At 42.3% G+C, this 26,849-nt stretch overlaps 2 protein-coding genes across 3 annotated transcripts; both read right to left on the bottom strand.

The window, feature by feature from the left end:
* Nucleotides 1-28: 28 nt before the first annotated feature.
* prrg2 (proline rich Gla (G-carboxyglutamic acid) 2) lies at nucleotides 29-23,277 on the bottom strand. 2 transcript variants are annotated; one of them, XM_005461597.2, is made up of 8 exons: nucleotides 23,164-23,277; nucleotides 7,535-7,589; nucleotides 7,353-7,449; nucleotides 4,710-4,882; nucleotides 4,420-4,450; nucleotides 4,007-4,139; nucleotides 2,575-2,721; nucleotides 29-312 (listed from the first exon to the last, which is right to left on the bottom strand). In XM_005461597.2, exons 2-8 carry the CDS (start codon nucleotides 7,574-7,576, stop codon nucleotides 270-272), a joined length of 666 nt encoding a protein of 221 aa, XP_005461654.1. In that variant the 5' UTR covers nucleotides 7,577-7,589; nucleotides 23,164-23,277; the 3' UTR covers nucleotides 29-269. The 2 variants fall into 2 exon arrangements, with proteins under 2 accessions (XP_005461654.1, XP_005461653.1); XM_005461596.4 differs by lacking the exon at nucleotides 23,164-23,277 and adding an exon at nucleotides 7,766-8,048.
* A 325-nt stretch (nucleotides 23,278-23,602) lies between these two features.
* LOC112846735 (uncharacterized) lies at nucleotides 23,603-26,528 on the bottom strand. The gene is made up of 2 exons (XM_025906674.1): nucleotides 24,668-26,528; nucleotides 23,603-24,584 (listed from the first exon to the last, which is right to left on the bottom strand). Exons 1-2 carry the CDS (start codon nucleotides 24,969-24,971, stop codon nucleotides 24,283-24,285), a joined length of 606 nt encoding a protein of 201 aa, XP_025762459.1. The 5' UTR covers nucleotides 24,972-26,528; the 3' UTR covers nucleotides 23,603-24,282.
* Nucleotides 26,529-26,849: the final 321 nt, after the last annotated feature.

Below are 26,849 nucleotides of genomic sequence, written 5' to 3'. Positions count from 1 at the left end.
AACAAATTATGCAATGACTGGAGGCATGTGAAATTGTTACATAATTTATTATATAAAATGCATCTTGGTTTTTCTTGAAGAACGCAAATACACAGCACAAAAACGAAGTCTTAAGTGATCAGACTAGTGACAAATGATTAGGTACTGTCCACTTTGGGACTGTCTTTGAACTGCACTCCTAAAAAACATATGTATATTTTAAAAAACAACCAGACATTTTCCCAAAACCATCAGTGTTTCAATGTATCACACAGGGACCTGCAGGGCTTTCATTCATTGTCACCTGGATCAGCAGATACCGACGGCGCACCCCTGTGGTCAAAGACAGGAAGAAAAACTTTGTGAATATTCTTAGTAGCATGATCAATGAAGGTCCAGCTGTTTTTGTTCCTAGGAAAAAAGGAATGGGTTTTTAGAAAGAGGGGGGTGCAGTTCACTGTGACATTAGGTGGCTGAGCGTTTTAGTTTGAAAGCAAATAAGAAAACTGAACTATTTGTGCAACATCTCTAAAGTTAGAAATATCCTGTCTCTTAGTGACGCTGAAAAACTAGTTCATGCATTTATCACTTCCAGGCTGGACTACTGTAATTCTTTATTATCAGGATGTCCTAAAAACTCCCTGAAAAGCCTTCAGCTGATCCAAAATGCTGCAGCAAGAGTCCTGACAGGGACTAGAAAGAGAGAGCAGATTTCTCCTGTTTTGGCTTCCCTTCATTGGCTTCCTGTTAAATCCAGAATTGAATTCAAAATCCTGCTCCTCACATACAAGGTCTTAAATAATCAGGCCCCATCTTATCTTAATGACCTTGTAGTACCATATCACCCTATTAGAGCACTTCGCTCTCACACTGCAGGTCTACTTGTTGTTCCTAGAGTATTTAAAAGTAGAATGGGAGGCAGAGCCTTCAGTTTTCAGGCCCCTCTTCTGTGGAACCAGCTTCCAGTTTGGATTCAGGAGACAGACACTATCTCTACTTTTAAGATCAGCCTTCAAACTTTCCTTTTTGCTAAAGCATATAGTTAGGGCTGGACCAGGTGACCCTGAATCCTCTCTTAGTTATGCTGCAATAGACGTAGGCTGCCGGGGATTCCCATGATGCATTGAGTTTTTCCTTTCCAGTCACCTTTCTCACTCACTATGTGTTAATAGACCTCTCTGCATCAAATCATATCTGTTATTAATCTCTGTCTCTCTTCCACAGCATGTCTTTATCCTGTCTTCTTTCTCTCACCCTGTCAAAAGGGAGTTTTTCCTTCCCACTGTCGCCAAAGTGCTTGCTCATAGGGGGTCATATGATTGCTGGGTTTTTCTCTGTATGTATTATTGTGGGGTCTACTGCACAATATAAAGCGCCTTGAGGAGACTGTTGTTGTGATTTGGGGTCCTGTCTTTATGATGGTGGGGGGGTGTTATGGTGCAGGCCTTTTTCACAGCCTCCATACACACTTTTTTTGTTTTCTTCTGTGTTGCTGCAGTTTTCCATGTGGAGATGTGAGAGATTACAGGAAATACAGAACACCTGGCCTGTAATGTGCAGGGCTATTTAAATCTGCTACTGTGATGTGTGATTGCTTTCTTCATGCTGTGGCACCCATTAGGTTTTGTTTGAGGTATAATTTCATTTTTGATGTGCACATACAACACATACCATACACTTGCAAACCAAACCTTACACCATTCATATAGACTTTCTCGCATCATGATATTCATTGATTTTCATACTATAATCATTGTAGCACATCTATGGATAGTTCCATGTTCTTCATCTTCTAGACAAATGGACCAAACTTGTTTAGACATTGCCTGGTACACTAAGTGCCAATATCTATATGGCATACAAATATTTCATACTAATCCCATAATTGTAAACATGAGTACATTTGACAGTTAAATCAAGCACTCATCTGCAGCCCGCTTGCTTTCCCTTCTTTGTAATTATGTCTTTACCCAGTCAGTTTCACTTGTGTTGAATTTGTTGCACCTTTTTCAAATTAATTCAATTTAATTCAGTTTTATTTATATAGCGCCAAATCACAACAAAAGTCGCCTCAAGGCGCTTTATATTGTACAGTAGATCGCACAATAATACATACAGAGAAAAACCCAACAATCATATGATCCCCTATGAGCAAGCACTTTGGCAACAGTGGGAAGGAAAAACTCCCTTTTAACAGGAAGAAACCTCCGGCAGAACCAGGCTCAGGGAGGGGCGGGGCCATCTGCTGTGATTGGTTGGGGTGAGAGAAGGAAAACAGGATAAAGACATGCTGTGGAAGAGAGACAGAGATTAATAAGAGATATGATTCAATGCAGAGGTCTATTAACACATAGTGAGTGAGAAAGGTGACTGGAAAGGAAAACTCAATGCATCATGGGAATCCCCGGCAGCCTACGTCTATTGCAGCATAACTAAGGGAGGATTCAGGGTCACCTGGTCCAGCCCTAAATTAGTCACCTTCCCGTGTATAAATACACAACACGTGTCGTCCTTCTCTCGCCAGAATGTCTTGGAACTCTTGGTGGTCAGTCTTTCCAGTGTTCCTCGTGTGTGCACGCTTTGCCTTCCACTTACCCTGAATATGGTGGTGGTGGAGCATCGTGCTGCCCACTGTGATTCAGTGCATCGTTGTAGCTAGGCAGACCTGGTGCAGTGATCCCACCAAGGGGCACCATCTCCGGAGCTGATGTATGCCCATCTACTGCAATTTGTACTGGGGGTCTGGAACAGCACACAGCACAACACACCAATTTTAAACCCCTTTAGTTGCTGTAATGCTAATAAATGAAAATAAAAACTTGAAAATGTTTATACACTATATTGCCAAAAGTATTTGGTCATCTGCCTGTATTTGGTCATATAAACTGGGCTGATATCCCATTTCTAATCCATGGGTTGAATATGATGTTGGCCCACTGTTAGCAGCTATAACAGCTTCAACTCTTCTGGGAAGGTTTTCCAGAGAAGGTTCAGGAGTGTGTTTATGGGAAGTTTTGACCATTTTTCCTGAAGCACATTTGTGAGGTCAGAAACTAAGCATGTGCCCTGCCTTAGGTGCTGCCTATTCCTAATCCTTGATATGTAAACCTGAGTGATTTGCATATATTAGTGCCATTTCTTAAATTTGTAAAATCTGTAACATATTGTATTGTTTAAATGGTTTTGTCTGTTACTGTTACTGTCTTGGAGCAACTGTAACCTACATCATTTCCTTAGTGATTAATAAAGTATTCTGCTTCTGGTACAGCTGACTCTACTCAGCATTAAAGCAAAATCACTTAGGTCCCAAAATAGGAGAGTTCTAGTGCCAGTGAGCCTTGATGGGGTGACTGTGGCTCAGGAGGTAGAACAGCTCATTTAGTAATCAGAAGGTCGGTGGTTCAATCCCTGGTTTCGCTGGTCTACATATAGCCACATATCCTTGGACAAGATACTTACCCCAAGTTGCTCTCTGATGCATCCATACTATGAATGTGAGTGCTGTATATTTTTGTCATTTAAACTTTTTTGACTTGCTTGAATTTTTCGTGAGCAATTCCTGGGTTTTGTTGTTCCATTTTTTAAGGTGATAGTGGTTTGTCTGTCTCTTTTAGTTTAATTACTAATAAAAATATTAATAAACTTTAATAAACAATTTTGCCTTCATGTCTCCTTTTTTCAACCCGGACACTTTGTGTTACTTTCCCACATCCCCTGGACCTTAAAGGGAAAAATAACAGTAAATAATTAAAAATTGCAAACTCTGGATTAAGATTAAGAGATTAACACTGCCTTTGTCTACTGTCTACTTTGCATTTTTTTTTAATGGTCTATTGGTTTTTAAAAGACCTTACTGGGAAATGTTACTGGTGTTGGTTAGGGTGTCACTGAGGCCAATGGATATGACTATTCAATGAACATTAATAAGGCAACAGTTTAAATATGTTGTGGTTTGATCAAAGCCTTGATGGAGCACTTTGTTCCACATTTCTCTGTTACCAAATGATCCACATCACAGTAAACTTACCGGCCAGACCTCCGTGCACCCTTTTTCTTGGCTTTGTAGCAGTACACTCCCAGCACCGTGGCAATTACAGCAGACACTAGTACAGCCAGGATCCCTGCCACCAGACCTGACACGTCCAGTCTGTTTGTATTTCCTTCAAAGACAAACATCATTACCCCACTCAAAAAATGTTTCTCATGTTATGTTATAGTCATGGTACTGTTGTAGGTTTGAAGACGTAGATAATATACCAAAATTGGAAAATATACATTGAAACACACAATCAACAAAAAATAGCAATATGGAAAAAAGAAACTAACCCCAACTACTACAAAAAATACATTCATCATTATTATCACATTTGAACAATATGAAACACTGCATTCTCCCAAATGAGCTCATGAAAAGGTTGCATAGTAATGGTAAAGTATTACCTTGATTGGTATACGTTTTCCAAAAATCTTTCTAGAAATGGAAGCAAATGAAGATTAAATGAAGAGGTTACCTTGAATAAGTTAAGTCAAATTCCTCAAATACTAAGCAAAATGAGGCGACTTTTGTTGTGATTTGGCGCTATATAAATAAAATTTAATTGAATCAAAATTTGTTATATTTTAAATATTAAAATACAAAACATGTATATTTAGGTGATAAAAGTGTAAATACTTGTTAAATTTTTCATTCCAGATTAAAAAAAAGGGTTCTACAGTCAAAGAAGAGTCACCGTCTTTGCATCGTCCTCAAAAATCTCTCTGGCTTCCTCGTAGTTGCAAATCTCTTCCATGCACTCCCTCTCCAGATCACCAGGCACAACCAGCTCAAAGTCCCAGTTGTTATAAAGCAGTGAACGGGACAGGAAGGATGCAGCTTCTGTCTCATCCACCAACACTGGATCTCCTACAGGGTGTAGTTCATTGTCACTGATAATCAAAAAAATAACTCGCACGACATTACCGAATCTTAAAAAAAACAGAAACAACACAGCCCGTTGATTTTTACCTCTTTGGTAGCAGTGAGGCATTTTGCTGGCAAAGGTAGGGTCAACTCACCTATTTATGGCAGAATAGGGCAATTTTCCCAAATGCCACATGGGAAAATGGAACTATAATGGAGGACCACACCAATAAGTGCTATTGATAAGAGTAGATGTTACAATTAGAGAATGGTCAGCATTTCCATTTTTTTATTTACAAACTATCTAAGACTTAACTTTAAACAAAGTGATACTTTTATCTGCATTTTTTGAGTGCGTGAACAAGTGCATTAAAATCAGATTCAATGTTTGAGATGAGAAGGACAGGTGATCCTCACAGAGAGGATGTGTATCTGGATTTGTTACTTTTCATCACTGAGAATGTTCATTCACAAAAAAAGACAAAGATGCAAAGAGGACCAACACTTTCTGAGCTTAAATGTGGAAAGTTCTCCCGTTTGAAAGAAGAATAAAAATCCAGCAGTGATCCTAACTCAACTGACCATCGGCTGCAACACCCGCAGGTTTTTCCGCATCACCCCACGTATCAAAGCACGCAGATGTCAGTGACACAGATGTCATAAGTCAAACTCGCTAGTCTGTTGTCTAAGCTCCAGATTTCCCATAGTATCTCTGACCACTCTTTTTATGGCTCACGTGGAGAGGGACGCATTCTCAAATTTACTCAGGGAACTTTATACTGCGGTTTTTCTCTGATTTTGTTTAAAATCACAAAGCTGGTTTTGACTGCTCCATCCCTGGGTGAGTAACACTTGGCAAAAAGTCCTTGTTGCTTTCAAGCTCAGATTTCCATTTCTGCTCTTCGTTAGTCAAGTTCTTCTATTCCTGTGCGTGCTTAGTCTAGTAATGGTGATTCAAATTGTAATCCTTAAAAACTCTTGTGCTCTCCACAAACAAAGCACACAATTTTACCTCTGACTTCAGTAAACAAGTACTGATAAGTGCATTTCAGGGGCTCCCAAATTCACATCTCTGATAATCGGTTCCAATACAGTGAAGTGGCATTTTCTTGCACACACATATGTAAATGTTAAAAAATAGCCGTCAACAACAACGATGTATTATGATTTCACACAAAATCACAAAAAACAAACAGAAACAAAAATCAGAAAGCTGAGAGTGTTTGGTGGCTGAAACTGGACAAAACTGGATTATTTACGTTTGAATCCTAATTTTCTGTGGACCTCATGCAGGTCCATCATGGACCTACATTAATGCCAACGGGAAATTTTCAACCAATGTGTTAGCAGTCTCCCCTATCATTAGAAAACCACACAACTTCTAAAAATGTATATTATTAATTATAATTGTAATTATTATTTTATTATTAATGTTGTTGTTGCTGAGTATTTCTGGAACTTCTGATCTGATGAAGTTATAATTCACACATACGCTCACCGAAATTAGACCACAGAAGATTAGAAAATGCCGCCTGCTCTGACAAGTCTTGATTTCTGCTGCCACATTCAGATGGTAGCGTGGTATTAAGACCGTGAAAGCACAGATCCATCCTTTCAGGATTCTGCTTCCTGTGGTGCTCGGTGCTGTTGGACTGTTAGTTCCAGCTGACCAACGTTTAGTTTAGTTTCACGCACAGCCTACCTGGAGATTCGTGCTGACCACCACAGTCACCACATCTCACTCCAGTGGAGCATCTTAGCGATGTGGGGGAATGAGACATTTGTATTGTGGATATGTGGCTGAGCAACTGTGTGATGCTAATGTTTCCAGTACTTTTTTGAATCTGTATCACAAACAATCCAAGTGAGTTGTGAACGCCCAGCGTACTAGAAAGATAAACCTAATGTGAGTCACACAGAGAGGTAGGATGGAGCATTAGGAGTGATTACCTTTCTCCTCCTCATGGCGCCCCTGCTCATCACCACAGTGTTTACGTGCTAAAAGAGGAATCACTTCCTTGTAACAAAAACTGATTCTGAAGTACAATTTCGCCAGCTCATCTACACAAGGCATTTTGTAGATGGTGTAGCAGCCGTGGCCATTTGTCTTGAAGCAACTGTAATCTTCACATTTCAAAATTTTGACTTTCTCACAATAATGTTTTGTTTTGCTTTTTTCTTAATGTGGCACTAACACTCCTTCATAGGAAAGGCAGTGGTGCTATATAGAATTTCTTTTTATTGTTATTTATTCTAAATTCTGCCACCAAGGAGCTGCTTCTATTTTCACTCAACATCTGATGTTTAATGCCAATAAACTCCTCAGATTCTATATCAGAGAAGAATAGTTTGGTTTTCCTCTAGTCATCCTGTTGTTGCAAGACACGTTTGTGTAACTGAAGCTTGGCACCTCACATTACCACAAATTACAAAGCAAATTTTTATGAAGTGACAAGAGACAGGTGTGGGTTACCTGGTTGGTGTCTGTACGTGACGGAGCAGTGGGCCATCTGCACGAGGGACAGTCCATTCATCCACAGCAATAATAACGCGGCTATCGAAACACAAAACTACACAGAAAAAGTGCAAGAGCACCTGTGAAAACACTTGTAGTTAGAAGCCCGAGTATGCTGAAGATGATCCTCCAACACTGACCTGTCCAACACAGCTGCTCCATTTGGCTCCAGTTTGTTCCATCTGTCCAAGCTTTCTTGAAGAAAAACAAACGTATTTCTCTTGGTTTCACCAAACACAGAGCTAATAGTTACTCCACTTCCTTGCGCACTTTATTGCGCCGAAACAATCGGGAAATAATAAACCTGTCGGACAGCATTGCACCTGAAGGGAGGAACCTCCCTCCACAAACCTGTTTCACTGTTTACTCACAATATGCTGTCTATGTCCAACCTGGGGAAACGGAGCATGTCCAATAGACAAACAGCTGCCTTGTAACTATAGAAGCGAGTGTAGAAACAGCCTTTAACCTTAATGACAAATATCTAGGACTGCAGTGCCAAGCTAGGTATTCCCTGCGTCGGGAGCGCGCACGGGGCAGGGAGCGCGGATCCACACGACTCCGCGTAAAGTTTTACTGAAACAGTGAAACACTAGTGGTTGTACGTTACGGCAGGAAATTATACATTTATTGTTCTCACGTGGATTATTTAAACAAACTGAGGACGGATAATCACGTCTGCGTGGACTCTGAACGAGTAAACCCCTGTGTTCGTCTATAGAAACACGTCTTGTTTGTCCATATTTTACATCACTGATCACCTATCAAATCGTTAACCAACAACATGCAGCTCCACAGCCATCGCTTGTAACATCAGCTTCAAAACGCCACGGCAAAAACCATAGGGTGACGTCACCTGTCTAGATTAATTAACGATTAAATACCATAAATATTTTAAATACCAAATAATGTCAGGCAATATTTTCACGGACCGGCCTTTAAGGCGGATAAATACAACAAAATAAAATGATACGACCAAGATAAAAACTGTGGGATTTTGTAAATATCATAATAAACTAATTCACTGTATAATTGTGAAACTTCTTTAGCAGCTTCCTCCGGTAATACACCGCGGTCAAGTGAGCCGTCATTTGTGAGCCGCGGTCAAGCCAGCCGCTTCTTCTCCGCCGCATAAATTTCCTTGCGCTTTTACACCAGTCTACACCAGTAGCGCCTTTTCGCTTTATATCCCGATTGAAAGCCTAGACCCGCGCGCACGTGCACGCGCGCGAACACTCACACGTGCACGCGCGCACACAAATTGCAATGGAACAGCCCAATACAACCAAAGTGACAGTCTGGTTGCATATTCAAAAATTCATTAAAAATCAGCCTTCGTAGTTGATGTCCAACTTTCAACACATCCCTCCTCTGGGACACCTACTGTACCTCTGTGCCAAGTTTCAGCCAGATTTACTGTAGAATTCCTCAGATATTAAAGCAAACTTGTATTCAATGCAATAAAGTCAATACACTACAATTATGTAATTTTCAAAAATTCATTAAAAATCATCCTGAGTAGTTGAGGTTCAACTTTCAACACATTCTTCCTCTGGGACACCTACTGTACCTCTGGGCCAGGTTTCATCTCAATCCGCTGCATCAATAATTGTTTAATATTGATGGATCAAAAGTGCTGCTGAGAGAGTCATGACAGGGACTATAAAGAGACAGCATATTTCAGCCATATTTGCTTGTCTTCACTGACTCGCTTTGAAATCCAGATTTTAATTTTGGAATATCAGGTGTACTTGTGGTTCCTATAGAATTATAAGGTTGAACGGGAATCAGAGTCTTCATCTCTCAGGCCTCTCTTCTGTGGATGCAGCTCACATCATTCTGTACAATACAATAATTTTTAATTCTACAACTGTTTATAACCTGCATAGTTCACATTTCTGTATAACTGTATATCTCATATTTCTGTATAGTTTTTCATATTTATATCCTGTTCATAGCCTGTACATAGCTTTTACTCACTACAGCCTGTACATATAGTTATAAAATATTCATAACATACTTCATACCGTGTACATTATAACATACCATAATAGACCCATTTCTGTAATATACTTACATATCTATATTATTGCTAATATATATTGTAATATATCTATATCATGGCTAAAGCACTTCTGGATGGATGCAAACTGCATTTCGTTGCCCTGTACCTGTGCATGTGCAATGACAATAAAGTTGAATTCTATTCTATTCTATTCTATATTAATTCAAAAGACAAACACCCGTCCCAGCTTTTGAGATTAGCATTAAAACCTTCAGTTTTGACAAATACAGTTAGAGTGGATCAGGTGACCCTGAATCTTCCCTTATTTGTGCTGCAATAAGCCTAGGCTCGTGCGGGCTTCCCATGATGTATGAATTTTTTCCTTCTTCACTCATTCTGTGTTTATACACCTCTCTGCATTTAATCATTAGTTAGTATGTATCTCTTGCACAGTGTATATGTTGTCCTGTCTCCTTTTCACCAACCTCAGTCAGTCATAGTAGATAGCTGTCTCTCCTTGAGCCTGTTTCTGCCAGATGTTTATATCTCTTCAAATGGAGTTTTTCCTTCCCACTCTCACTAAATGTTAGCTCATATGGGGTAATTAAATTGTTGTTGTTTTCTTTGTATTATTGTTGTGTTTTTACCCAGCAACATAAAGTGTCTTTAGGTGACTGCCGTTGTGATTTGGTATTAAATACATAACATTTAACTGCTAACACCGGAATTAATTAAATTGTATAAATTCAAATTATATATTGTCTTTTGAAATACTTTATTTTCTGTTTTTGGACACCTTTTAAAACAACATTCAATATTACAGGAACAGAAGCTCTTCTATTTGATGAACTACCAAACTTACTGGTAGTAACACACACTGCAACTTGGAAACACCAGGGAACACTTAATTAAGGCACAATACAAAATATATAGGTGAATTGATTTTGCCTCTTCACCACATATGACACTGGATACTGTAGCTCCTGTGAAAAATAAGGCCTCAAATCAGAAGTACTTGACCCCGTGGTATAATTCTCAAACACGTAGCCTAAAGCAGATAACTCGTTTGTGTGCGTTTGATCAGTTGAAGTCTTTGTTGTGGAGTCTGACAGCAGTAGGGAGGAAAGACCTGCAAAATCTCTCTGTCCCACACCGTGGGTGCCGCAGCTACTGAAGGAGCTGTTCAGTGCTGTTAGAGTTTCCTGCATGGGGTGGGAGGGATGAAAGCTTAGCCACCATTTTCCTGACACTCACCACCTCCACTGGGTCCAGAGGGCATCCTAGAACAGAGCTGGCCTGCGGATCAGCCTGTTCAGTCTCTTCCTGTGCCCAGCAGAGATGCTGCTGCCCCAGCAGACCACACCATAAAAGATGGCTGCAAAGCATGCTGTAGGTATTACAGGTACTGTGCTGCAGTGGTTTGTATCATATCTATCTAATAGACTCCAATTCGTTCATGTAAATGGAGAGTCCTCTTCACATGCTGAGGTCAATTATGGTGTTCCACAGGGTTCAGTGCTAGGACCAATTCTGTTTACATTATACATGCTTCCCTTAGGCAGCATCATTAGAAGACATAGCATAAATTTTCACTGCTATGCAGATGACACCCAGCTCTATCTATCCATGAAGCCAGGTAACACACACCAATTAGTTAAACTGCAGGAATGTCTTAAAGACATAAAGACCTGGATGGCCGCTAACTTTCTGCTTCTTAATTCAGATCAAACTGAGGTTATTGTACTCGGCCCTGAAAATCTTAGAAATATGGTATCTAAGCAGATTCTTACTCTGGATGGCATTACCTTGGCCTCCAGTGATGCTGTGAGGAACCTTGGAGTCATTTTTGACCAGGACATGTCCTTCAACGCACATATTAAACAAATATGTAAGACTGCTTTCTTCCATTTGCACAACATCTCTAAAATTAGAAATATCCTGTCTCAGAGTGACGCTGAAAAACTAGTTCATGCATTCATTACTTCCAGGCTGGACTACTGTAATTCATTATTATCAGGATGTCCTAAAAACTCCCTGAAAAGCCTTCAGCTGATCCAAAATGCTGCAGCAAGAGTCCTGACAGGGACTAGAAAGAGAGAGCAGATTTCTCCTGTTTTGGCTTCAGTTCATTGGCTCCCTGTTAAATCCAGAATTGAATTCAAAATACAAGGTCTTAAATAATCAGGCCCCATCCTATCTTAATGACCTTTTAGTACCATATCACCCTATTAGAGCACTTTGTTCTATGTAGAATGGGAGTAGAATGGGAGGCATCTCTACTTTCAAGATTAGGCTTCAAACTTTCCTTTTTGCTAAAGCATATAGTTAGGGCTGGACCAGGTGACCCTGAATCCTCCCTTAGTTATGCTGCAATAGGTGTAGGCTGCCGGGGATTCCCATGATGCATTGAGTTTTTCCTTTCCAGTCACCTTTCTCACTCACTATGTGTTAATAGACCTCTCTGCACTGAATCATACTTGTTATTAATCTCTGTCTCTCTTCCACAGCATGTCTTTATCCTGTCTTCCTTCTCTCACCCCAACTGGTTGCAGCAGATGGCCCCGCCCCTCCCTGAGCCTGGTTCTGCCGGAGGTTTCTTCCTGTTAAAAGGGAGTTTTTCCTTCCCACTGTCGCCAAAGTGCTTGCTCATATGGAATAATATGTTTGTTGTGTTTTTCTCTGTATGTATAATTGTAAAATCGAACTTACAATATAAAGCGCCTTGAGGTGACTGTTGTTGTGATTTGGCGCTGTATAAATAGAATAGAATAGAATAATGTACTTCAGACCGGGAGACTGGCAAAATGTATAAATAGGATGGCGATTAGGGGAATTGGAGACAGCTGCATAACACAGCAGGGATACATTGGGAATAAGAAGACAGTGGAAGTGAGACTCAACACAAGAAAGAGACAAGAGGCCAGCAAACTAAAACCCAGACTAAGACACACGAGCTTGACACAGACAAAACCATAAACAGACATGAAGACAAGACTGACTTTAACACTAGAGTATTTTCACAAGTGTTCCATCCACTTGTGGAAACTGAAGAAGAACTACACTAAAAAGTAATATGGAACTGAAAACAAAAGAATACATAATGTAAACATATCATCAAATAATCCAGGACTCACAAACAATGATATGATGAACAGAACTATAAAGAACAAAACTGAGAAATGCTCGGTAAACTGACCAAGGACTATGTCATCATGTCATTTTTTAATATCATAGTTAATGTGTCCTGATTTGTAGATAGTGCCATCTTACAAATACCAGGAAATCCAACTGGATGACAAGCCAGAGTTGTCTGCCCACACACCCACTGACTAGAAAAAGGGTCCAGGACTCTTCAAGCTGGGACACAGGCATAATAGAAAAAGATGTAAACAGATAGAAAGAAGGCATTGCCTGTTGTTGCTGCTGCTGTCAGACTTTTTAATTCATCCACTTGTGTCAGACACATATTGAACAGGAATAAACATGACTCACTGCACTCTCTCAGTTTGTATACCACAATGTTTGCTTAGACACCTGTATGCTTATATTGTTTATTATATCCCAGAAACATTAATGTTAAAACTTGTGTTCCTATGTCTATATATAAGTTTATTTTCATATCTCTATATTAATCTATTTATAGCTCCATTCCCTCACTTCATTTTATACAATTGCTTTGTTCCTGCATGAGAGCTATTTAAAGTGGTTTCACACACAGTGCCTCCAGATGAATACAGAGTAGTTTTGGACAGCAGAGGCTGGAGAATGGTATTGCTCTGTGTGTGAAAAATAACTACTTATTTGAAATGAAGACGAATGTATGTTGTCAAGGCAAAAAAGTTTTTTCTATTAAACAGTACATTGTATAATGACTGAAAATGCAACGTACTGTTTATAGAGCGATCATGGCTCAAGAGTTGGCAGATCCTCTTGTAACTGGAAGGTTGCCGGTTCGAGCCCCGGCTCCCACAGTCTCGGTCGTTGTGTCCTTGGGCAAGACACTTCACCTACTGGTGATGGCCAGAGGGGCCGATGGTGCGATATGGCAGCCTTGCTTCTGTCAGTCTGCCCCAGGGCAGCTGTGGCTACAACTGTAGCTTGCCTCCACCCGTGTGTGAATGAATAGTGGAATTGTAAAGCGCTTTGAGGGTCTCGAAAAGCGCTATATAAATGCAATCCATTATTATTATTATAAGATAGGGGAAACCTGCAGTCAGCTGAGACCGCAGAAGTCACTTGGATGAGTGACGAAACTTTTCTCCCATTGAAAACACTACGTCCAGATGAACAGAATCAAACTTTAGGGATTTAATTACCTGGATGATTGAGCATGCATCAAGACATTCTCCGTGTTGTTTCTGAATTCTTTGTCTCCTTATGAATAATGTATATAATTTTCAATAATTTCATGTAAATTTAAGTCTTATTAATAGAAACCGAGGAAAGAATGTAATTTGTTTTTACACTTCTTGATACTTGGATATGGGGATTAATAGGTAGTTATTTATATATTTTCATTATTTTCTGTATTTCAAACTGTAAATTAAGCTTGTTTGGTTATATTTTTTATTCCATTCTTGTAATTTTTCATGCTTGTACTTTTAATACATTTTTGATAACATAAAAATAAATTCTGAGAGATACCTGCATTGTGTGTTACATTGGTAAAGTATAATATATTGCATTAGAAACTTTCACAGGATCAGTTCTGGACTATATCAAGTTCTGTATTGCAAATGTGACTGTGGACAAAAGCATTCAGGTTTTCCCAAACCAAAAACCCTGGATGACCAGCGAGGTGCACTCACTCCTCAAAGCCCGTGATGCCAACTTTATATCTATTGACAGAGCTCTGTACAGATCTGCTCGAACTGACCTGAAAAGGGGTCCCACCTGTCCAGCAACAACACACGAGAGGTGTGGCAGGGAATAATAGACATCATAAACCACAGAGGCAGAACTGTGAAAACAGAAAACCTGAGTGTGCAGCTGGCAGAGGAAATAAACAGCTTCTTCGCCCGCTTTGAAACACCACAACAGCAGCACTCATCTGCCTCAGCCCTGCTCCCATCCTCATCCTCACCTGGTTCCTGCACCGCTCCACTCACTGTAACGGAGCACGATGTCAGACATGTGCTCCTAGCAGTGAACCCCAGGAAGGCGGCCGGTCCAGACGGAATACATGGTAAAGTGCTAAGAGCATGTGCCCACCAGCTCACCCTCATCTTCACCCTCATCTTCAACCTCTCACTGGATCAGGCAGCCATCCCATCCTGTCTAAAATCAGCCACAATCATCCCAGTGCCAAAGAAGTCTCCCATCACCAGCCTGAATGATTACCGCCCTGTGGCCCTCACAATCATGAAATGCTTTGAGAGACTAGTCCTTCAGCACACCAAGGATTACCTCCCCCCAGAATTCGACCCCCACCCATTTGCATACCGCCCAAACAGATCCACAGAAGACGCCATCACCCTCCACTCGGTGCTGAGTCACCTAGAACAGAGGCAGAGCTACGTCAGAATGCTCTTCGTGGACTACAGCTCAGCCTTTAATGCAATCATCCCAGACATCCTCTGCATCCATCTTCCACCACTCGCCCATTGAGAGCCTGCTAAGTTATTGCATCACAGTATGGTACGGCAGCTGCACTAAGGCGGATAGAGCCAGCCCACCAGCATGTTTGCAATGAGTAGGAGATGCTCTGTATCTCATTGTACAACTGTATAGTGACAAAGGTATTCGATTCTATTCTAAAAATTGCTATAAACAGAGGAACCCAAACTGATGAAAAATGGCGAATATTTTTTTTCAAATGACTATTTTTAGTGCATTTTTGATATAGAAGCAGAATGACAGAATGTTAAAAGAAGAACATGAAGAAACTCTGTTCAGAGAGTGAATGGACTGATTCATATATACCGCTTTTTTACTCTCCCATATTACTCAAAGTGCTCTATACAACATGTCACATTCACCCAATTTCTCTAAACTGAGTGTTTCCTAACTACATTCACACTCTTGACACGCAGACTGGAGGAGCCAGGGATCGAACCACTAACCTTCCAATCAGTAGGTGACCTGCCCTACCTCCTGAGCTACAGCTACCAGGTGGTAAACATGAGTAAACCCTCACTATGTTTTGGATAAAGTGTACACTCACAAACCTGTCAAACCTGCATGTGAAACGTTGGCTACCATAGCAGTATAGTATTGCAACATGGCATTTGTGTCTTCTAACTAAAACAGGAAAATAGGAACATAAATAGTGCCATCATTGCCAGACCCGGCCCACATGCGGTTGACATACACCCTGCCATGACGCCAGTCAGTCAGAAGTGCCAGCTTGATGCCGGATCCAGGGAAGACCTGTTTTCTATGAGCCTGGGCCACATAAACCAAACCACAATCGGGCCAGATGTGGCATGCCATCACATAAACAGTGCCATCTACGGCAGGCCTGGCCCATATCTGGATGACATACCACTTACCATGCCAGAAGTCAGCCAGCAGTGCCGGCTTGACACCAGATCCAGGCAAGACCCGTCTGCTATGTGGGATGACTTGTTCTTTTGGCGTTTTAGTTGTGGATTATGTCTGGGCTGTGTCTCTTGCCCTTTCAGTATAGTATTGTTTTCTTGTGCTTCTAAGTGTCCCTTTGTTTCCACTATGTTTCTTTTTAGGTTATGTAGTATGGGTTAGGGATATTTTGTATGTTGTTTTTGTTTAATAAAACCGCTTTTTGGATTATTCCCTGATGTGCCTGAGTTCTGTTATTTAGTGTCACTTTGAAAGGCACACAGTCAGCCTTGACATATAATTGTTCTTTCAATTTTTGATAAAGATTACAGTGGATTGAGATGTAACTTGGCCCAGAGGTACAGTAGGTCGCCCAGAGGAAGAATGTGTTGAAAGTTGGACATCAACTACTAAGGCTGATTTTTAATGAAGTTTTGAAAATGACATAATTATAGTTTATTAACTGTATTGCATTGGATACAAGTTTCCTGTAATTTCTGAGGAATATTACAGTGAATCTGTCTGAAAGTTGGCACAGAGGTACAGTAGGTGTCCCAGAGGAGGGATGTGTTGAAAGTGGGACCTCAACTCCTAAGGATGATTTTTAATGAATTTTTGAATATGCAACCAGACTGTCACTTTGGTTGTATTGGGCTGTTCCATTGCAATTTGTGTGCGCGCGCGCGGGTCTAGGCTTTCAATCGGGATATAAAGCGAAAAGGCGCTACTGTAAAGACTGGTGTAAAAGCGCAAGGAAATTTATGCGGCGGAGAAGAAGCGGCTGGCTTGACCGCGGCTCACAAATGACGGCTCACTTGACCGCGGTTGAAATACGCCAACAACACTGAGAGTAACATCCTCCTCTCTGCTCCTCAGTGCTCTCTGGTCGCTATGGTAACGCGTAAATATTTCTTTCAAAATAAGACGCACAACTACAACATGTGAAAGACGCAGGGCAACCGAGTTAACGATAAAAACCCTGAAAACCATGAATTTCACACCCGAGCCTTAACTCTCGCAGCCCGGTACCAAACGACTCACGGACCAGTCCATGGCCCGGGTGCTGAGGACCACAGATTTATATCACGAAACTCAACAAAGAGTCCAGATCAAGGGCGTAGATTTGGTTGTGGCATTGGTGGGGACGGATAATTCAACCACCGAACCCAGACATGGTCTACTGGTGCCCCACACAACAACTCAATGTCCACTATGTGAAGGAGACAAACACATGCCTTCTCCTCTCGTTAACTGAGATAAACTGCTGGCATATTTGTTGTACATCTATACTGTCCAGTCTCTCCTGGTGGACATGACATACAGCAGCATTGTTTAATCTCATTTGAGTCATTGTTGACCTTAGCCATGTTTTTAAGTCTTCTGAGGGCACTGAAGCTTCTTTCAGCCTCAGCCGAGGATACTGGGATGACTAAAAGCAGCCTGACAAGGCTTTCAACTTGATCAAACAGACCCCTCACCTCCACCGGCATTCCCCTAATGATAGTAGACACTTCTGTACTAGATGTAAAGGTATATTTGGATCTGAACATGGCTAGCTGAACCTTTAGACTCTGTTAATGTCTGGGTAACGATCACAATAATGCCATCCACCTCTCCAGTGAGCAGAATTTCCTCCAGTTTCTGTAAGACACCTAGATCTGGCTGGTTGAACCTCTCCTGAAACTGAACATCAACACTATCCAGCACTTTGTAAAACTCTGCTCTGTAATGCTCTTCAGGTGACTTGGGAGTGTGCTGGCTAGCCCCGCCAGCATATCGTTTTGGTGGCCGTCTCTGGTGAGGAATCTGAATGGGCTCAATACCAAGAGAGTCCACCATTTTTGCTGCTTTGTCAAACGTCTGATGGAATCTTTCTTCATTTCTTTTGAACTGTAGAGTGGATCTGACACACTCTATTGAGCATCTCATTCCTGCAATGGTTGCAGTCCGTTTTTGCAGGGACTTGTTCAGACATTCTAGCTCCTCAGTAACTTCCAATGCCATAAGAAGTCCAAGCACTGTTTTGCCCTTTTCAAACCTCTCATGCAATCCATTTGCCCTAGCACTTGTGCTAGATCCAGCTGCTGCCATCTCCTCTAAACTAGTCAAAATACTGTCATACTGAGACAGCACTGCTTTGATAGCAGTTCCCCTTACAGTCCACCTGGTTGGGCAGAGAGGTCTGAGTGATACTGATGGTCCCTCTGAATCTGCTGCAACTGCTGAAAACATAGCTTTGAATCTTCCAGACTGTTTGCATAATGACCCCAGATCATGTACCCACTCTAAAGCATCACGTATTACAGAACTAGCCTGACATGCAGCCTGTGTAATTAAATTCAGGCAGTGAGGCCCACAATGCACGTACAATGCCAGTGGCTGTTGTTTCTTCACTTCTGCCTGAGCACCTGAATAAACTCCTGGCATGTTCGCAGCACCATCATAGGTCTGACCTCTTAAACATGACATCGGCAAATTCAGCCTCAAAAGCACATCCACAGCTGTTCTAGCTATCTCCACTCCAGTAGTTCCTGAAACCTCATAAACCTACAAAAACCTCATGTGGAACCAGGTCCTCATCCACATTTCTAAAACATATGGACTCTTGCTCTCTTCCTGTGATATCTTGAGTACCATCTATAATGATAGAGAACTGCAGGACAGATAGAGACTGGATAGTTTGTGCAATATAAAAACAAAGAATTCCCTTCACTGCATGGCTATAATGAAGCCGTGGATACTCTTTGTACCACCTCTCTTGAAAATGCAGGACCCTACTGGACAATGTTTGAACTGGGATGCATTTAGGGTTAGGCTGGTTTGGCTTATTGTCCGAAATATCTTCACTTGTACTCTGTTCTTCATTGTTGTGACCTTCACTGCCACTCTCCCTGCCGCTGTCCCTGTTGCTCTCCCTGTCGCTTGCTACAGGTGTACTGGTTTCCTTAGAAATAGACCACATCATACAATTAGCTATACTGTAACACTGGTCATATGACAACACATAGCTTATGTAACTTCATGAGAACAGAGAACCACTTACTGTAGATAGATTACAGTGGATATAAAAAGTCGACACACATGATCAAATGCCAGTTTTTTTGTCATTTAAAAAAAAAAATGACAGCAAGTCAAATAATTTCACAACGTTCTCCACCTTTAATGTGGCCTATTATGTGTAACAATTGAGTTTAACATCCAGGCATCCATGAAAATGGAATTTATGACATTTAACGGCGTTAGAAGTTAGCAGGAAGTTAGCTCGCTAGCTTCTATCTAAATACAATATAGCATGTCCTGACTGCGGGATTTTGGAAACAAATTCAAACGTACAGCTCTGCTATCACTTCCAACATAAATGAAGACAGAAAACTAAACAGCAGTGACGTTTGTAGGGTTACTGAAGTTTGGCTAGCTGGTAAATAATGATGTGCTACGTGACCGCTAGCGACACAGCTATGTTAGCATAACATAAACAAGCTAACATTTTTTCCACTCGATAAAAGTTAACGTGAGTGTTCTCGGTGGTCAGGAACAAATGTAATCGCATGGCAGGATGCTGTAAAAGGACTAAACTTCAGCCAGGAGAACAAGTGAGATAATCCATCCACAATACGAGGTTAGTCATTCATATACTGCTGCATGGGCTGTGCTGTAGTTACATCGTAAAGTTTTAAAAACTGAGCTTAAATAAATGATTAGCAGTAATAAAAGCCGAGGGAGGTCAACAGTGATCACTGACTGTTTTAGGAGCTTTTTGAGATTAAACAGAAGAAAATACAAAACATTAAACATGTTAACAACACAAAAGCCATATTAAACGCAGACTACTTTAGGCCCGGAAGTAGGATTCGTCACGTCATCACTGAACAACCGGATACCAATCAGTGTTGGCACAAAACCTTCGGCCTTCTGTTAGAAAGCAGATGATAAGGAGGAACTTGATCTTTCAGCACAGCAATGACCCAAAGCACACATCCAGAACAACAACAGAATGGCTTCACCAGAATAAGACTGAGGTTTTGGAAGAGACCAGACATGAATCCCATCCAACATCTGTCGGGTGATCTGCAGAGGGCTGTGCACAGGAGATGTCCTCGCAATCTGTCCGATTTGGAGGTTTTTTTGCAAAGAAGAGTAGGCAAATATTGCCACATCAAGATGTGCTACGCTGATAGGTTGCTACCCAAAAAGACTAATTAGTGTGATAAAAGGCAAAGGTGCCGCAAAAAAGTATTAGTTTAAGGGTGTGCATATTTGTGCAACCAGGTTATTTTAAGTTTTTTATTTTATTTTTTCCCCCCTTTAAAGGTTTCTGTTTGTTTTTCAGGTGCATTGTCACATAAAGGTGGAAGAAGTTTTGGAACTATTTAACTTGCTGTCATTTTTTTACATGACAAAAACCTGGCATTTGAACATGGGTGTGTAGATTTTTTTTATAGCCACTGTACATGCGTTTTATCCTCAGATTAAAATTATTATTATGTGCTTGATGTGCCTCCCCTTTGACCCTGGCTCTTCCCCTCTGACTGTACTAGGACATATTACCACCTGATAAAATAACACATTGATTCGTGCCATATAAAAAGTGAGACTTGTCAATTCAGATTCTTTGTCAAATAATAATAATAATACATTTTATTTGAAAGCGCCTTTCAAAAACACTCAAGGTCACTGTACACAGTAGAGTAAAAAGCAACATGAAAGCAAAGAGTTTACACAATCATAAAACATAAACAAATTTAAAATAGCCAAATGGAGAGGTTATGTGGGATAAGCTATTTTGAACAAGTGGGTTTTGAGTTGGGACTTAAAGAGAGAGAAGGTAGAGATATTTCTTAAATCAGGAGGTAGGGAATTCCAAATAGACACTAATGAATCAATTTACATCAGGAGCCTAACAACTGTCATGACAATACTAGTTAATCTATAGCACCAAATCATCAGTCAGTCACCTGTGACCTTGCCTCTTCACCTCTGTCCGAGCTACAACATGGCAGAGCTGCCTCTGTCACCTGATAAATAACAGTGAGACATTCCAAATACATGCAGTCACACATGTGCTTCGAATACAGTAATGAACCAAGTCATCATCCAATTTCACCTGTGATCTTGTGTCACCATTTCTCTCTGAGCTTTGTGTTGGTTCTTCTGTCACCTGACAAATAGGACATACATGACAATAAGAATAAAACGTGTAGCTGCTTCAGTGTTTCTGTCAATTTGTGCAGATCTTGACTCATCAGTAATGTTTGTAGGGTGAGTGCATTTTTAAAACAATTTGTGCAAACTGCACTACAAGGTGGAATATTTGCAAAATCATGACTACCTCATGATATTTTGTCTCAAAAATTAACCCTATGTCAGTGCCATTAGGATGAAATTATTGTGTGACCAACATTTTAACGTTAGACATAATTCTAACAGCCTCTGTAAACTAATATCCTGGCTTGCTCGAGGCTGCTGTTTTCTCTGACAGTTTCAATCAAAATTAGAAATGCTACTCTGACATAACTAATAGTGCTGCATGTTGTGCAGTTAGTTTCCAAAACACGTTATTCATGGTTACATACAATTTTAGACTGATGTGGGCCAAAGCCTAGCATAGCCTGTAACGTTATTATGACGGACACATTTTATGAGTGAACTTGACTTTGGCAATCGCATCCAAATGGACGGCACATTTAAAAGCTACAAAGTAAATGGTAAATGGACTGATTCTTATATAGCGCTTTTCTACTCTCCCGGAGTACTCAAAGCGCTCTATACAACATGCCACATTCACCCAGTCACACCCATTCTCACAAGCACTACCTCTATACTGAGTGCTTTCTAACTACACTCACACACATTCATACTCCAATGGATGCATCTGAGAGCAACTTGGGGTTAGTATCTTGCCCAAGGACACTTGGCATACAGACTGGAGGAGCCTGGGATCGAACCTCCAACCTTCCCATCAGTAGGTGACCTGCTCTACCTCCTGAGCTATTGCCAGCCCATGTGTAAGCCCATGTTTCATTGCTGCACATGAAACATGGGCTTACACAATAATGGTCATGAGCGTAGATGCAAAGGCAGCTCTTAAGTGTATAGAATAAAGTGCTATATATGTGTGTATAAAGAGTGAATGTGGCATTCTGAGTGGTCGGTAAGTAGAGCCAAGTCCATGGTGAGGCAAAACTCAAGACTGTGACTAAGTGGGCTGAGAGTGCCTCACCTGCCAACTATAATTTAGAAGTAAACACAGGGACGTCACAGCATGAAACAGGGCTTTGGTTTAAAATGTTTATATTTATAAACTTAAAAAAGAAAAAGATTTAAATTTCTAATAAATCACATTTTAAATATAATTATCATTACTTGAATTAGAATGGTCAGTGGCATCTTTGTAAAGTACTTATATGAGCTTTTGAACTAGACACTGACACTACTGCTACTGTTGTCTAAGGAGCTTGGAAAGAAAAGTGTCTGGACTTCTTTAAGTTGCTTGAAGACGTTTCACCTCTCATCCGAGAAGCTTCTTCAGTTCTAGGGTCAAATGGTGGAGAGTCCCAAATTTAAGCCCTATGGGAGTGTCCCCCCCCCCAAGAGGGACAAAGGACCCCCTAATGATCCTCTTCAGGAATCTCACTGAACCTGAAAAGAAAGTGTTAGCCAAAGGACTTAATTTTGCCATTTCTCCTCAACAGTTGCCCACAGTGGACCTCATCACAGCCACAGAAACCGCCATAAGGATTAATAAATGATCACAAACTGAAGCAGAGCAAATCAGGATGAAAGTTTCAGCCACCCTCTCCAGTGCTGAAGTCCCTCCATGTAACCTCACAATACAAGAGAAGAAGGCCGTCGCTTCCCTGAGCAAAGACCACCTTACCATTACCAGCTGGCAAGGAAAGATGCACTGTTGTTCTCAACACAACGGATTACCACACAAAGATCACTACTCTCCTCAGTGACAACAATACCTACTGTGGTGGCGCGAATGAGGGATAACTGGGGACGGTAACTAAGATGTTGACAACACCACCTGGGGGAGGGAGTTACACCCCAGGAAAGATTTCTCTAGCTAATGTAAGTGTTACACTGGCTACCAAAGCCCACAGACAAATCAAAATTTATTAAGAAAAACTACTAAAAGCATAAAATTGTAAAATCAGAAAGGTACCTAAGGTAGCAGGGTTGAGTCGTCAAGGTCCACCCTACTATATGCCACATTATGATAAACGCAAGAGTCCCACTTACCACTCTCTAAAGGGCAATACTAAAATGAGTAGCTTTCCTGGAGAGATCTGCAGTGTCTAGCTGCCTAATGCTCTCAGCCACCTTGGATGAACAAGACTGCCAAATGCCTCCGTCTGGTAGTGAAGCGCAGCTGTTTCTTATAAGCCCGCTAATTGTCAGCTGGGAAGGTGTGGATGTTAGTGGTGCATTCGTGGACATCACGTAAAATCCTGCCCCAGAATCTACTTCACTACAATCTACCCCCGGGATTTGAATCGTCGTCCCGACGATTGACACTCACTGCCAAGGTCTAAACAGGGTAACTGTATTAGGCACAGGTGCCTGGGAGTTCACAGCCCCTATTACTCTACTTCCTGCTACCTGGGGCAAATGATGCAGATTCGAGTGTCCCAGCATTACCACGGGTAGTCCTACGTAAAGGGGCTATATTATTGTGAACACTAGCCATAACTGGCAGCTGATCAGTGCAAGCCGACACCACAGGGGACGTTTAGGGTTCTAGCTCGTCTGGTCTACGAGGGCTAGGAGTCTCTGGTCTTGGGTGGCAATTGCTTGGGGCAGGAGTAGGTTCAGAAACCAATAAAAACCACTCGCCACCTTGCATAGGTTCCTCTACAGGGGCAGTAGTGTACACGGACCCATTTTGGTCAGGGACCTTAAGCACTTTATACACCACTGAACTCGAAGCACCCTTAATTTTATCACGACCTCTGAGCCCAACTTTCTTCAGATAAACCAGCTGACCTTCCCGCAGGGGAGCATCCTTTGCTTGCTGGTCGTGGCGTGTCTTACGCCAATCAGCTACAGGGATTTGCTTCAGTTGGGATGCAGGCAAATGGCCCCCCACACACATTAAGATGGGTTTGTGCATCTTTAGCCGACTGGCATCGCTCACACTTCTGGCACCACCGTTGGATGTCTCCTACTGGGTACATCCCTACCCAGTAGCACCATTGAGAAACCACATCTACTGTGCTCCCAACACCCTGATAACCATGCTCCTGGCGCACTTGCTGCAAAACCTGACCCTGAAGGGACTTGGGCAGCAATACCTGCAGTGTCTCTCCTCTCCTTGGATGACAGACCTTCCGATATAACACGCCATCCCGCTCCACTAACCTACCTACTCCATTGCCTGACCAACCCGAGGGCCAGCCTTGAAGTGCGACCACGCTCCTTGGCATCAGGGCCCCGCATCCGCCTCCAAAATTGCAGAAACTCCCGGATCATGGGGTCAGTCTCCTGCAACATACGAAGGTCAGACAATGCATACCCAGGGAAGACCGAAGTAATGGCTTTAACAGCGGGGGTTACTGGTTTCCTACCAATAACCGGCGGCAACGGGTCAGGTAGTACAGATTCTGAGCCTAGGATGCCCCCACCTGAACCTCGGCTCAATGGTTCAGGGAGTGGAAGTTTCCCTGCATGGAAGAACAAACAACATTACTTAAACTGGCTTGCGCTGCTGTACCAGCTGACTGCACAGGCATGAGTGTGGGCTCACCAGGGCACTCTCTGGCAAAATGCCCAACCTTCTGGCACCATCTGCAAATGACAGCCTTGTTACGTGAGGCAGGATATGGTTTGGAAGCACTATTCAAAGCAGCAAGACTCCTTGCGAGCTGATTCAACTGCTCTTGCTGACTTTTAAGAATCTCTTTTAACTCCTGTATTTCAGATTCATAGGGTGCAATACCTGCCGGACTACCTCTAAAAGGGACCTCCTGGACAGTGTGCTGAAAGCCTAGCACCAGGGGAACCGAGTAACTTCTATCCCTCCCGCCCCCGGCATACCTCCACACTCCCATACTATAGTCTCACGACAAACATCCATCAAGGTGGCAGTAGGGTAGCCGCGGACATACTGTTTTAATTCTCTGCGTAAGAAACAATCAAGCACATTTTCAACAAATTGGTCTCTAAGCAACACATCTTTGTTCAGCAGAACATGAGGGGACTGTTTCACAACTCTATCCGTGAGGCACATAAGAGCATGCGAAAACTCTTGCAATGTTTCTCCCTCCTGCTGTCGTCTTGAAAAGAACTCTTCCTGCAGAGAGACATATGACTTAGTACACCCAAACAGTTCCTGTAAAATAGTCAAAATCTTTTCGGGATCGTCTTTCTCCTCTGGAAGCCGATATTTAATCTCTTCTCTGGGCTCGCCTTCTAGATGATCATAGATGAAAAGGGCTTTGTCGGCTGGTGAAAGATGTCATACCCTCAAAAAGGCCTGCACCTCTTCCACCCATTCGGCAATACCTATACCAGTTTTACCGTTGAACCATGGGCACTTCCTCTCCTGAGAAATATAAATCAGTCTCTCAGTCACAGGAGCTGAAACAGCAGAATACCGTACTCTCCTAATACGGGCCCCCTGGATTACTCTTTGTTCCCACGTCTGTTCGGTCACGGGTACTGCACCTTCATTCAGCGGTTCGCCTGGTGGCCAACTCTTGCCAAAGACGCCCGGGAATACATTGCCGCCTGCCCAACCTGCGCCCAGAATAAGACAGTCAACAAGCCTGCCACCGGTCTCCTTCATCCCCTACCTACGCCAAGCCGCCCGTGGTCTCACATTGTGGTCGACTTCGTCACTGGTCTTCCGCCTTCATCAGGTAACACGGTCATTCTTACTATAATCGATCACTTCTCTAAAGCCGCCCACTTTGTAGCTCCCTACCGCCCTGGAAACTGCCCGGCTCCTGACAACCCATGTGTTTCGTCTCCACGGGATCTCAGCTGAAATAGTCTCCGACAGGGGTCCACAGTTCACCTCACGGGTTTGGAGGGAGTTCTGCACCGCCCTAGGAGCCCAGATCAGTCTCTCGTCAGGTTTTCACCCACAGACTAACAGCCAGGCAGAGCAAGCCAATCAAGAACTCAAAGCAGCCCTCCGCTGCTTTGAGTTCCGCGGTGTCCACTCACCAGACCACTTGGAGTAAGCAGCTGACATGGGTAGAGTACGCTCACAACAGCTTCACCTCGTCGGCGACTGGAGTTTCTCCTTTAGAGGCCTCCCTGGGGTATCAACCCCTCCTGTTCCCAGCTTTCGAAGGTGAGCACTTTGTGCCCTCTGTTCAGCAGCAAACAAATGGCTAGCGGATCGCCACAGGACCCCAGCCCCGGTGTACACTCCTGGACAAAAGGTTTGGCTCTCAACTAGATTCGTGCTACTCAGATCCGAGTCGCAAAAGCTCTCCCCCACCTTTATCGGACCGTTTGAAATAGACTCCCTTGTCAACCCAGTCTCAGTACGTCTCAAGCTCCCCAGGACTATGCACTTTCATAATGTTTTTCATGTCTCACAAGTGAAACCCTATCGTTCCAGTCCTCCTCACGTCTTGTGTATAGCACTATCCCCCCAAGTGCAAATGAATGTTGTAAATAAACTTTCATTGTTAACTCACAACTCAGGAGTCCTGCGTGTGGATCCTCAAGGGCAACCCGTGACAGAAAGGCTCTCAGAGGCGGTGGCTTACGACACCAACTGTCTGCCATCTATTATTAGTATAGTTTTGAGATCCCTTCCCAGACGCCTTAACGCCCACTCACATCCTGGATCATCAGGAAATCACATGATAGGGTGGGGCTAGGTTTCACAATGAACTCACCCGAAACCTTGGCTGATTGTGACCTACACCCGTTTTCACACCTTGGCTCATGTGATTAGTTAGAGGATCATT

The sequence above is a fragment of the Oreochromis niloticus genome, linkage group LG4 (assembly GCF_001858045.2).
Source record: "Oreochromis niloticus isolate F11D_XX linkage group LG4, O_niloticus_UMD_NMBU, whole genome shotgun sequence".
Lineage (NCBI taxonomy): Eukaryota > Metazoa > Chordata > Actinopteri > Cichliformes > Cichlidae > Oreochromis > Oreochromis niloticus.
Note: the sequence above shows the minus strand (reverse complement) of the source record. Positions and strands in the feature narration are given on the sequence as shown.

Excerpts from the sequence above, each read along its gene's own strand:
- prrg2 (XM_005461596.4), bottom strand. The coding sequence starts at position 7,803 with ATGCTCCGTTTCCCCAGGTTGGACATAGACAGCATATT. Across the intron at positions 4,883-7,352 it reads CACGTACAGACACCAACCAG|GAGATCCAGTGTTGGTGGAT; the intron begins GTAACCCACACC and ends TACACCCTGTAG. Across the intron at positions 4,140-4,419 it reads GAAAACGTATACCAATCAAG|GAAATACAAACAGACTGGAC; the intron begins GTAATACTTTAC and ends TTGTCTTTGAAG.
- LOC112846735 (XM_025906674.1), bottom strand. The coding sequence starts at position 24,971 with ATGGGAGTGTGGAGGTATGCCGGGGGCGGGAGGGATAGAAGTTACTCG. Across the intron at positions 24,585-24,667 it reads TTTTGCCAGAGAGTGCCCTG|GGAAACTTCCACTCCCTGAA; the intron begins GTGAGCCCACAC and ends TCTTCCATGCAG.